The sequence below is a fragment of the Artemia sp. Qi Xiang Cuo genome, chromosome 1, assembly GCF_049724085.1.
Source record: "Artemia sp. Qi Xiang Cuo chromosome 1, ASM4972408v1, whole genome shotgun sequence".
Classification (NCBI taxonomy): domain Eukaryota; kingdom Metazoa; phylum Arthropoda; class Branchiopoda; order Anostraca; family Artemiidae; genus Artemia; species Artemia sp. Qi Xiang Cuo.
In genome coordinates, this window is record NC_142794.1 from 99,668,824 (window position 1) to 99,681,156 (window position 12,333).

The window sequence follows — 12,333 nt, forward strand, 5'->3', positions numbered from 1 at the left end:
CTTATGTTTGCATTCTCCTTAAGCACTAATATCTCTGGAAAAGTGACTCTCAAATATCCACCATCATAAAATTTTAATCTTTTCGGTGCTCTAAAGGATTTTAAACTCTCAATTTCATGAAAATACACGCATGCATTTCCGATAGTGTTACCACTAGTAGTTGTTTCATGGTTCAAAGATTTGTCTTTGTCAGCATTCAATATAACGATAACTTTATCATGTGCACACATTTTCTTGGAATGTTTAATCTTCATTTTTTTCAAAGTATGATGTGAGTGTTTATCCTTCCAATATAAAAACAATACTGTTTGAAGACATACAATAAACTAGGTACTGTCAATGGCCAGCCAAATTCTAAGTCCCAAAAATTCTAAGTTTAAAAAAATGTCAGTACAAACAGCATTTCTCTAATAGGAAAATCACAACTAACATATCCACATCATCTTAATTTTGTATTTTTAAAATATCGCAAGTGAATTTTGTTTTGTTTTAAGTGTAACTTATGTCATTTTGAGACAAGAAATTTTTTTTTTAAAAATTTCTAAGTTCCAAGAAATTCTAAGTCAAAAAAGAAAAAAAATGTCACTACAAACATTATTTTTCTAATAAAAAAAATCATGACTAACATATCTATATCATCTGAATTTCTTATTTTGAAAACATCACAAGTTAATTTCTTTTAGTATATTTTGTCATTTTAAGACATGGAAAAAAAGTTGAAAAATTTTCTAAGTAAAAAAACTAGTTAAAAATATAAACTTAAAAAAATAAAGTACAAAAATGGGGGGAGTGAAAATTGGGTGAGAGGCATTGGGCCCCATTAAGTTTGGGACACGGATGACCATAGGTCATCCTAAGAAGTGTTGTCAACTCTAAGTCAACTCTAAAATAAGTGTTGATATAAGCACTCATTACATGAATATGATGATACAAGCTGTTACACGATGTCTATGTTATAGATACTGTCAATTAAAGTTCAATACTATTTTATTAATTTTATTAGTCCAATTTGAAATCAAATCAAACGGTTTACTTTATCTTGCTAATCATGTCCAGACAGGTATTTGAAAATGATATGCCGGCTGGATTATGCTAACGACTCAATGAATTACGTAATGTAAGTACGTCAATGCTCTAGTTTAGTATAGGCAATCTTTAGACCCCAGATAAGGGTGTCTCCCCTGGGGAGACCCTGGGGGTACTACTAACAACGAGGAAATTCAGAAACGAGGAAAAACGAAATCGAGAGCCAATGGCAAAATAGAGAACAATTCAAATATTTTGGTCGACGGCTTTTCTCAAGGGTCAGTGGCGCAAAATCAAAAAAAATTTAACATAAATTAAAGTGCAAAAGGACAATAAAAGAAAAATCCCGTAAAATTCAGTAATAAAAAAAAAGAAAAATTTTCGTCAACGGTGAAAAAGCAAATGAATAAAAACCCGTCATCGAATGGTATTTCATACTTTCAGTTGAGCATATATTTCTAATAACGATTTTTTGAAGGCCAATTGCTCTCTAGGGAGGGTATTATCTTGTTTTTTCGTTCCGTTTTATCTAATATCGTATTCTAATTACGTTTTCCTGTTTTGTTATGCTCAACCAGCCGCAGAAATTATTAGTTTCTCTACCAGTTGCCACAGACCGCACTTGCAATGAGAGTTTACTAAAACCGAGATTTAGCTAGCTCTAATTTTAGCCAATCTGATTTTTCATAGATTTTTTTTTGGTTGAAAAATCTTATGAAAAATCTGACTGGCTGAAATAAGCGCAAGCTAAATGTCGATATTAATAAAATATTATAGAGCAATGGACCTTATGATAAACTATCTTAAGGATTCCCGAGCAACTCCTGGTATCCCCGTAACTCCTGGTAATAAGCTTAGCCTATCTTATTCTGAAGTCACTTTTTTCTATTTGGCCAATTTTTGAAGGTGATTTTTGTAGCCTATAGCCGTGAAGGGAGGTGAAACTCTTGGTCGGATTTGATCTATTTAGAAAAAATTGGAATGAAGTAAAGTCTTGCACCTTGTTTAGAAGGAACTCAAACAAAAGAAGACTTAATTTTCAATGTTTCTGTGAGCACCGATATTGAAACTCATTTAGAATGAGCTAAGAATTACCATGGCCATGTAGGTTATCATAAGGCACCGGTTACGACATTAGTTTATAAATTAATATTGCGTTACGTGATTGCTAAAACAGGCGGGTAAAACAAAGTTGCCGTTTCTACTGCTTTTGGGTATTATATTTGGGTAGATTTTGGGTATATATATATATATATATATATATATATATATATATATATATATATATATATATATATATATATCCGATAAATGCAATCCATAAAGGGAGTGGTTTAAGCAGAAACTGATTTTATGATTGCAGGGTGGAAGGAGACGAAACGATTTGGATTTCATTGGACCTCATTTATGGGAAAGAAGTACATTTTTACCCCAAGGACGAAAAAACTACAGAAACTATGATATTTCAGACGAGATTCAGGTAATCAATGAATCCATTAACAAGACAAATGGCTAGCAAGTAGGCCTTTGCTAATCAGGCATGTGTTTTTTTTGGGGGGAAGGCAAGGGGTAGTCCCCCAATAATTTGGAGAAAATAATTGTTATATAGACTATCCGAATATAGCCCGAATAAACACAAGACGAAGCTGAGGAGGTGCTTGGTCACACAAAGCGAAAACAACGAGCCTCGATCTCTGAGCATACCATAGAACTAGTCGAGAAGAAGCGACCCCTCGTGGGAGGTGCAAAAAAACCCTTAAAAGTAGCCCGCAAAGCAGTTAAGCAGTCACTGAAAGGGTACAGAGAAAAGTACTGGTCAGATCTGGCGAATGAATTGGAAAAAACGTCTAAGAACCATAACAGCAGGAAAATGTTCAAACTCTTGAAAGAAGCTACAGGAAAAGCTCGTGTAGCGGTTGACACACTGAAAGATAAGTCCACAGAACTCATCCGAACAAAAGAAGGACACATGGAACGCTGGCGAGAGCATTTTTCTGAGCTACTGATCCCTGTCAAACCCCCGTGCGATCTACCTACCTTCTTGAGTGCTGATAGAGAGCCCTACGTAATAAACCTCGATCCGCCAAGTATTGCAGACGTACAAAAAGCGCTAAAGGGCATGAAAAACAATAAACCACCTGGGGAGCACGGGATTCCTTTCTGGAATGTTCAAGTCTTCGCCACCTCTACTGTGCCGCCTATCTGAGATGTTTGTTTAGGTATGGATGATAAAGACCTTCCCAAAAGACTGGAAAGTATCAGTCCTCATTCCGCTATACAAAAAAGGAGATAATGTCATTTGAGGAAACTATAGTGGTATCTCCTTGATCGATCATGCCATAAAGATCTTCTCCGTCATTTCTTCTGAATCGATTTAAAGACGCTCGTAACAAGTTAACCCGCCCTGAACAAGCTGGCTCCAGACCAGGCAGAGGCGGTCCAAAACATATATCGACGATTCGTCTCATCCTTCAGCAGTACAGCCGGTTTCGTCTACCCCTTCTCATTGCCTTTATTGACTTTGTAGCTGCCTTCGATTCCCTCACCAGAGAGGAGCTATGGAGAATTATGGCTGAAGACAGTACGCCACAAGATATCATTGGGATAGTCCGAAGTGCGTATAAAGACACTGAGACTTGCATCCGTGTTTCCGGAAATTACACCCCTAAGTTTCCAGTGAGTTTGGGGTAAAGCAGTGATGCCCCCTTTCACCTATATTATTCAACTACGCGATAGACTGGATCATGAATAATACAATGAGAAACCATAGCGCAATAGTTTACGGACAAATAGCTGGTTTCCTCCAGTCCCTGACAGATTTGAACTTCGCAGACAATGTTGCTGAGCTCAAAACCACCGCCGACAGCTTGCAAGGCATGATCGAAAATACCTCTGAGGTCTCAAAGCGCATCGGACTGACCATCAGTGGCGCAAAGACTAAAGTACTGGCTCTCAACCAACCCGCTCCTTGCCAGGTTACCCTTGACGCCGAGCCAATAGAAAAATTCAACGAATTCAAGTATCTTGGCTCTATCATACCACCAGATGGCAGAGCTGAAAGGTATATCTCTGCCTGCATAGCAAAAGCCTGGGGAGTCTTTACTAGTCTGAAAAAACACTATGGACCAGACGGGAGATCTCAACCAAAATAAAAGTCCAAATCTACGTTGCAACTGTTCGAACAGTACTACTTTATGCTTGCGAGACATGGCCGATCAAGGCTGAAGACGCAAGAGCTTTGGATGTGTTCGACACTGCTGCCTTCGTTATATCCTCCGCATTAAGGAAAAGGACAGGATTTCCAATAGTGAAGTAAGGAGTCGCTGTGGCCAATCAGAAGAGCTATCGATTATCATTAAAAAACGTCGCCTGAAGCTCCTCGGCCACACATTGCGCTGTCCTGAAGACATGATATGTCGAGATATCCTTGTCTGTGAACCAGCCTCCTCCCGGAAACGTAAACCAGGAGGACAAAAGAAGAACCTGTGGCAAAAATACAAGGAGGATCTGGAACTATGGGGAGGATTCAGGAGACACGGTCGGAGATGGGACAAAGCTTGGCTGAAGGTCGCCGGAGAAGCTGCAGCCGACAGGTCCAAAAGGTCGTCGGAAGTCATTCCAAGATCCTTTGGTGCCGGGCAGGACAGTTCATCGTCTGGTTCCTCCCGAAAGTAAGACAGTAAGTAAGCTATCCGAATATTGACCCCTCTTGCCCCCCAATAAAAATGCTGGAGCTACGCCCCTGATGACAATAATTACTTGTATATTTATTGAGACAAAAGAACATCTTTAGAGTTTCAAACTCGGCACATAACATGCTGGTCACAGTTTAAGAATATATTCTCTTTACTGTGATGCTTTTGCATAAAAATAGAATCCAGAGAAAAAGATTGAGTAAAAGATAGAGAGGGGGGATCAGCCTTATTTTGTTACAGCGCATACATTTTTTGGATATATACCTTTTCAGAGAGATGCTAAAGGCAGATTTTGTCAAAAATTCAAATGTAAAATATAATTAAACCAAGATATGCCAGGCGCATCGCAAGGATTTAACTTGAAATTTAGTATGTCGGCCATTTAAATACGTGGTTATCTATGTGACATGGTTGGCAAATTCTTTGCTTATTGAATAGGAGAATTCGCTGCCGCATCCTGATCGTGCTACTGTTAGTACTATATATATCACCACTTCTGTAAAGTAAATGGGACTTAATAAATTTTTTTATTCGGCCGCCTGTTGAGTATGCCTAGTATGCCTATTCTAGGATACGGTTTATAGATCAAGTCATTGTTGCCTAAGACAACCTTTTATGAGGCCCATACGGTATGGGACTTGCACTCTCAGCCGTATCAAAGGGGGCGTGAATTCACAAAAATGTAGAGGTAATGCATTTCTCAAAATCTAGAGGGTGGCAATTTTGTTTTATTTTTCTTTCAATGATTGTACAAAACAGGTTTTTTTCAGTGGAAATAACAAAAAAAGTATTTTCAAAATCTTCGAGAAAGGGGGCAATAAAACATAAGGGCAACTACCCCGCATCTCTCTGTCTTCCTGATTTACGCACATGTGCTCACCCAAATAATTTTAAGAGGAGCGAAAACACCGTAGGCTCATGCTATTATATTTGCTACATCTTCGGTCCAACATCCGTAGCTAGTTAAAACACTGCCTAGGTGCAAAAGCTCATTTGTTTCTTCAGTGTGTCAGCCGTAGCACGAAAGTGTTAATTTAGTACAATTACAGTCCATTTTTTGACTGTAGCATCGAGCATCGCTATGTAGCCCGCAAATTTGGCAAAGTGTAGCACTTCAGGAACTCACTACGGTGGTAACCCTGGTCACCACTTATATTCCTAGGCACTTGGGTAAAGTTTACAAGATCGCACTTTTCCCATGCAGCCTAAAATCCTCAGCTTAGACTGATTCGGATACATCGTGGCTTCTATCATAATATGCCTAATTCTTATACAAAGGGGAAAAAGGGTAAACCCTGTTTTGTATCAGATTCTAATTTGAACTGGGCTAATGACACTTATAAACTTAGCTGAAATTTTTAGTATAAATACTATAATAAATAAAAAATAATTTATTATAAATAATATAATAGAAAATATCATAATAATTCCTGGCATATCCGTTGAGCCAAAGGCCAACTTATAATCAATGAAGTTAATCAAATGGATTAATAAAGAAAATTAAATCGTGCATTTAGATGTAGGCCTACTTTAGTTAAACGTGTGATATGCGAGGTACTAATATGAAATCACATACTCTTATTAGAGCTTTATATCCATTTTTGAAAGCTTAGTTCGGTGCTAGTTCAACAAATTTTCAAGATTTGCAAAGTAAGAGTTCTGGAGCAGAAAAGGTGTCTCATTAAGAGCTCTATGACACTGTTTGGGCTCCAAATGGGTTGCGGAAACATTCCTAAAAGTTTCATTCACCTAGCTCGGCAACTTTCTGAGGAACAAAAAAGTCATCCCGTCTCCTCTCCTCTCTATGAGCGTGTCCGAAAACTCCGTGTTCTTGTTTTATCCTGGATGAATAGTGTGACTTTTGTATGGTTTTTATTCGGACTAGGAAAACTAAACACTTAATTTTTATTGTTACTTCATTAAGTACAGAAAACTTGCCTCCATTTTACTATCAGAGTAGCTTTCAGTCCATCTATTCCCAGTCTCCCCCCCGCCTCTTATGCCTGTATTTATCCCTAGCATATAGACAAAAGCTCAGTAATTTTGTTGGTCGATAATACGATAACGTAATCAGCTGTTTCCAAAGACAAAGACCCAGTAAACATCTCACTTTCCCCGCAATTGGATTTTATAAAAACCGCCAAGTGTTATCGTGTACTGATGATCAACTTCAGGACAACGAAATCAATAGACCTTCTAATTACCCAATCAATGGTACCAATTGAACACCCCAGTTTAAATCTTCAAAAATGAAGCTATAAAAAGAGTCGACGAGCTTCGTCTACTTGGGATTCATTTCTCCACCGATCTCTCTTGGAATAACCACCTTGATCGGGTGAGAACCTCCTGCGCAAGAAAGCTGGGAGGTACTCTTCGCTGCAAAAACCTTCTTCCATCAAGCTAGATCATCCCACTCTACAAGTCTTGCATCAGACCCATAGCTGAATATGGATGCCCGCTATTTGCTGGTGCTCCGACAACGCTGTTGGCACCACTTCAGAAGATCCAGAATAGGGCAAATAGGGCGGGCTGCGTCTGTACACAAGAATCGCTCTAGCCTCTAACTGAAAGGTTAGATGTAGCGTCGATGGCTGTTTTCTATAAGTACATGTATTCGCCTCCCTCAGACGAGCTCTCTCGAATTGTACTCCCTTTTGTCCAGCCAACAAGGCAGACACGAAGGCATACAGCTCGGTCCAATTATCTAAAGGAGGATACGCCGAAAACCGAGTACTTGAGGAACAGCTTCATCCGGCGTTGCACTTCTATCTGGAACGATCTTCCTGGGGATATTATCCCAGCAAATCCCTCTGTTGACACCTTCAAAAGAAGGTTCAATAGACATTTAAAACCTCGAGGCCATTGAAAGAGGTAAATGAATAGCCGCATATCAGATACTTTGAAGTACCTGGTGCCGTGAATATTGGAATGAAAAAAAAAAAAGAATAATAGTTGGCAGATAATGCCCAATAATACTAGTTTTAAAAGAGATCTCCAAACTTGCTTATATGTCCAGGTGTTAAGGAGGAACTGTAACACAATCAAGTCGGTAAATATTCAATTCATTTTTTACTTCGCTAAGTTAAACATCAACAAACCACTTAATATATTTTTTAACGCTAATTTCAAATATACTACTTGATATGTTTGAAATTCTTTGCAGAAGAAGCAGCACATTCTACACATTAGCTTTTGAACAGCAACGTTGGCCATTTTACAGGATTTTCGCTAACAGCATATTTCGGTCATGGTCTATATTTTTCATTATCTTTTTTTTTGTTATTTGCATTTGTTGCAAGTTTGTCTAGAAAAAATACAGCTCTTTCTGACATTAATTCATATATACGTGCCTGGTTCCCCTACTTTACGCTTTTAATCATTTTTGTTTTACTAGGGAGACGACCCATTGGTATGGAAAGATGATGCTCATCACTTAATAGAAATAGATGGCATGGAATATAATATCGGTGGGACTAAGAAAACTGTTCCATCTTCAACTATAATGCCACCTGAGCTATTTACAAAATCACTTATCAAATCCACTAATTGGAATCACCAAACTTTGATAGCCAATGAAGCCAATCCTATTAATTGGCTCAAGCTTTTTCAAAAATCAGAAAGCAAGGGGGTGACTATTTCTGACCCATCAGTTCCAGTCTTAAGACTTCCAAGCCATATTAACTCAGTAAATAATACCTGGAATGGCATAGTTGTAGAAGAAGAACTGGAAGAAGTACAAGAAAAGAGCGATTATTTAGATAATGGTTTGGATACTAAACAAAGCTTATACACTACGACTGTCTTACCGCCTAGCTCGACTACACCTATCTTAAGCAGTTTATACAAGAATAACAAACTTAAAGCGAATAGTTTAGGAACATTAAATCTCAATAGCCGTGGTGCTACTAAGTATAATTTTCCTGGAAAAAAGAGTAGACAGAACTATCCTTTTGAAGTCGAACTAAAGGCCGCGGAAAGTGTAAAGAGAAAACTTTTTCAAAGTAAATCTCGTTCACGACACAATTTTCTTGCTCCAATTGATTTAATTAAAATGAAAGATTTTGACAATGGTGTCAAGGGAAAGGAATTGCAAGTTACTAATAAGGGAGAAATAACCCCAAACTCAGTCAAATTACAAGCTAGTTTACCTGCTATAGAGCTCCCTATCCCAGTTCTAAATGCTGCTGTTTATAAAAAGATTCCCATCATGGGAAGAGATTTCTATAGAAAACAAGTAATTGAGAGTTCAACAGAAATTGACCGAGATGTTGAAAACTTGACACATTTACCGGAAGATATAAGCCTGGCTGAACTTTTTCCTACGCTACCCCCCCGTCCCGAAACTACTTTGAAACCTCGAAGGGCTACTCGTCTTCCTTATTTTGTAAGTGATCAAATTTTGTCAAGTATAAAAGCCAGAAGAGCTAAAGGCAGGGAAATGTTGCCTTCATCAGAGTATTCCCCCTTGCCTTATGGGATTGATTATCGAGCATATCAAGGACCGAAATCTTTATATTCAAAACTTCGCTTTCAGAGTGATAGCAGTGAAAATATAGGGACAACTCATAAAAACCTTGTTTTGCATGTTCCAGATGCCGAGATATCTGATACAGGTAAAGCCAGTGAAATATACCGTTTTGTTGGCCGAAAACCAAGACCTACAACGACAAAGCCGAAAATTTTCTCTGATTCTTCGATTGATGGGTCTAGTCCAGCGCTGGTTTCAGTGATTAGTTTCTTCAAATCTTTATTGGGTAGCATATCAGAATAATTGGTTAGACTCCAGGTTATTATGGTTGACTAAAATTATGTATATTGAAGTTAAACTAATAAATCTTGGTAACACTAGATTTTTTTTTTTTTTTTTAATAAAAATTTTTTTTTGAGGAAGCCGAGCATTAACCTTGAATGTTTTCCCCATTCTCTTAAAGATTTTTATATCGCTATAATACTTATCGTAAAAACCGAGAGGCTGAGGAGGGGGCAGCTAGTCTCATATACAGAACAATTTCTGCTCGTTTTATGTTTTAATGTCACTATTTGCTATCGTTTGAGAATTTTGTTTCATTTAATTTCTATTTTTTTAAGTTTACCCACAATTACCTGTGATGTTAGGAGGGCTGTCCCCTCTGAAACCGGACTCATCAAATTAAATAATTGCTTTTGACAAGCACACTTCAAGGGAAATAACCCATACTCTTTTTGGGGGTAGTTTAATTTCTGTTTCAAAATTTAAGCCAATTTTTATGTGTTAATATCTTATAATGAGTAACTTTAAAATTTATCCATGTCGTACAGCAAAATTAAAATTAATGATATATTTTGTTTTTGCAAATGTTGTAATCAAAACTTTTTAGAGTATTGGTTTCATTTGACATGGGTTACTCTTTATTTTCAGATCTAGGGCTCTCTTAAATGTGAAGGGGGCTACTACACCTTCCTTTAAGTCCCTATTTTACATTTAAATTTAGTATTCTTAAAACACTACTTCAAAAATTATTCTCATCCGTGAAAAACGCGCCCCTCGAATATTTTTTAGGTGAATGGGGTTGAAATATTAAAAAATCATAGACAGGGTTATCCTTTCCGTGGTTCTAATGGCGAATTATTTGGCCAACCTATTTTATAGGGATACTACCAATGGAGACTAGTAAGGATTAATTCCCCCAAGGCAAATAATAAGACCTTGAACATTGCATATAAATTGGAAATGAGAAATATTACCATTAAACCCGGTGAAAACAAATCTACTAGCAGCACTTACAAACCCTCCCCCCCTCGTTTCCTAGTCTCTGTTTTGCCACTTCCGTTTTTGAACTCATGTGAACATAATCTTTTATGCTACATAAATAAACATTGTCACAATGAGAGGGGTGCTATCATCCCCCAATACCAATAGACTGAAGACATTCCCAAGAATTAAGAGCGATTACACATCAATTTCAATCTACCCCGCCTACTTTCACAAAACTCCTTCTATATTTATCTGGAGGTTCAATGAGACTTAAAGAATTTGAGCATTCAAATATACTCTTTGAATATTTGCCTCCACAATGGCCCACCACCCTCCATTCATAATAGCTGATGTTCAGTTACGTACCAATGTATATAATCTTATGAAACATCAAGGTAATCAAATAATTATATTAAATTCTTATATAAATTTAAAACAGTTTTCTGCAACAAGAAGAAAACTACTAATCAGGGGAGGATCCAGGTTTTTTTTTAGTGGGAGGGGGGCAAAATAGGTTGATCCGATGAACTTTCGTTAGGAACAAGTTTAATTAACGCAATCTTGCGCTAACTAAGTAAATTACACTGCTTTACACTATTTTAGGGGGGCGATTGCCCCCTCACCCCCTGGATCCTCCACTGCTATCAATCTGCCACGGTCTTACTCGGGTTAATCTAAATAGGGAAGGCAAGACATTACTTCCTCCCTTCCGAAACCCCTTTCTAATTTTACCTGAAAAGCAATTTGTCTATCGGCATGCCCTCTTTAACATATCCAGCCCTCCTCCCACCTTCACAATTACCTACTGTCCTGCTTCATATTAGTATCCTTTGATCGATGACTCTCCTGATCTTCTAGGACCATTGGCTCAGTGTGATCAACCCCGGGAATATAAAAAAATTAAATAAAAATAAACATGATTCCTTGATGCGAGTAGGGAAGCCCTTTCGACTCCGAGGCGAACACCGTACTGCCATCTATAATCGAGTCTAATGGTTTTTCTCACTGAGGATGAAAAAACATGGTTTTTCTCACTTTGATGGTTGTTTTCTTGGATGTCAACAACAATTGCTGGGTGTTTCTTGGATGTCAACAGCAATTTATGCATGTTTTTATGGTTTTTCTCACTGAGGATGAAAAAACATTGTTTTTCTCACTTTGATGGATGTTTCTTGGATGTCAACAACAATTCATGGATGTTTCTTGGATGTCAACATCTGGTTGGAATACTATGATAAGAAGGTGACATCATCAGATAAGGTTAATTATTTTCTTGAATGTCAACATCCAGTTGGAATACTATGATAAGAAGGTGACATTATCAGATAAGGTTAATTATTTTCTTGAATGTCAACATCCAGTTGGAATACTATGATAAGAAGGTGACATCATCAGATAAGGTTAATTATTTTCTTGAATTTCAACATCCGGTTGGAATACTATGATAACAAGGTGACATCATCAGATAAAGAAATTTCAATATTGGAATATTCTTATTAGAGAGTTGAAAATACAGACAGGAAAAGATAACTGATTGACACAATTTCTCCAAGAGACATGATAAATTTGAAAGTAGAAACGAAAATGGTAAACCATCTGAGGGAATGCTACCTCCTATTAAGAGATACATATTGTTTTTTATTTGGGCCATTCTCGACTGTGGTCGTTATAATACACAAGCTCCATTCGAATAGTAATATAAGGTCCCCTACCCCAACCCCAAAGGCCCTCCGGGCCCCCTAAAAACCCCCAAAGGGCCCCCAAAGACATTCGGGCCCCGGGCCCCCTCCCCCATCCTACTATCCCCTCCTCCCCTCCTCCTCCCCCAGGGTTGGTGTTTGCAAGTCCAAGTGTTTGTTTTTGTTGGTTTGTATGTCT

General features: G+C 37.8%; 1 protein-coding gene across 1 annotated transcript in view; it reads left to right on the forward strand.

The window, feature by feature from the left end:
* LOC148956990 (uncharacterized) overlaps positions 1-9,563 on the forward strand; it is a 43,656-nt gene extending 34,093 nt beyond the window's left edge. Inside the window, exons 2-3 of the mRNA XM_089097154.1 lie at positions 2,390-2,506; positions 8,116-9,563. Of these exons, the coding sequence (XP_088953280.1) occupies positions 2,390-2,506; positions 8,116-9,492 (1,494 nt within the window). The 3' untranslated portion in view covers positions 9,493-9,563. The remainder of the gene's footprint in view (positions 1-2,389; positions 2,507-8,115) is intronic.
* The last annotated feature ends 2,770 nt before the right edge of the window (positions 9,564-12,333 follow it).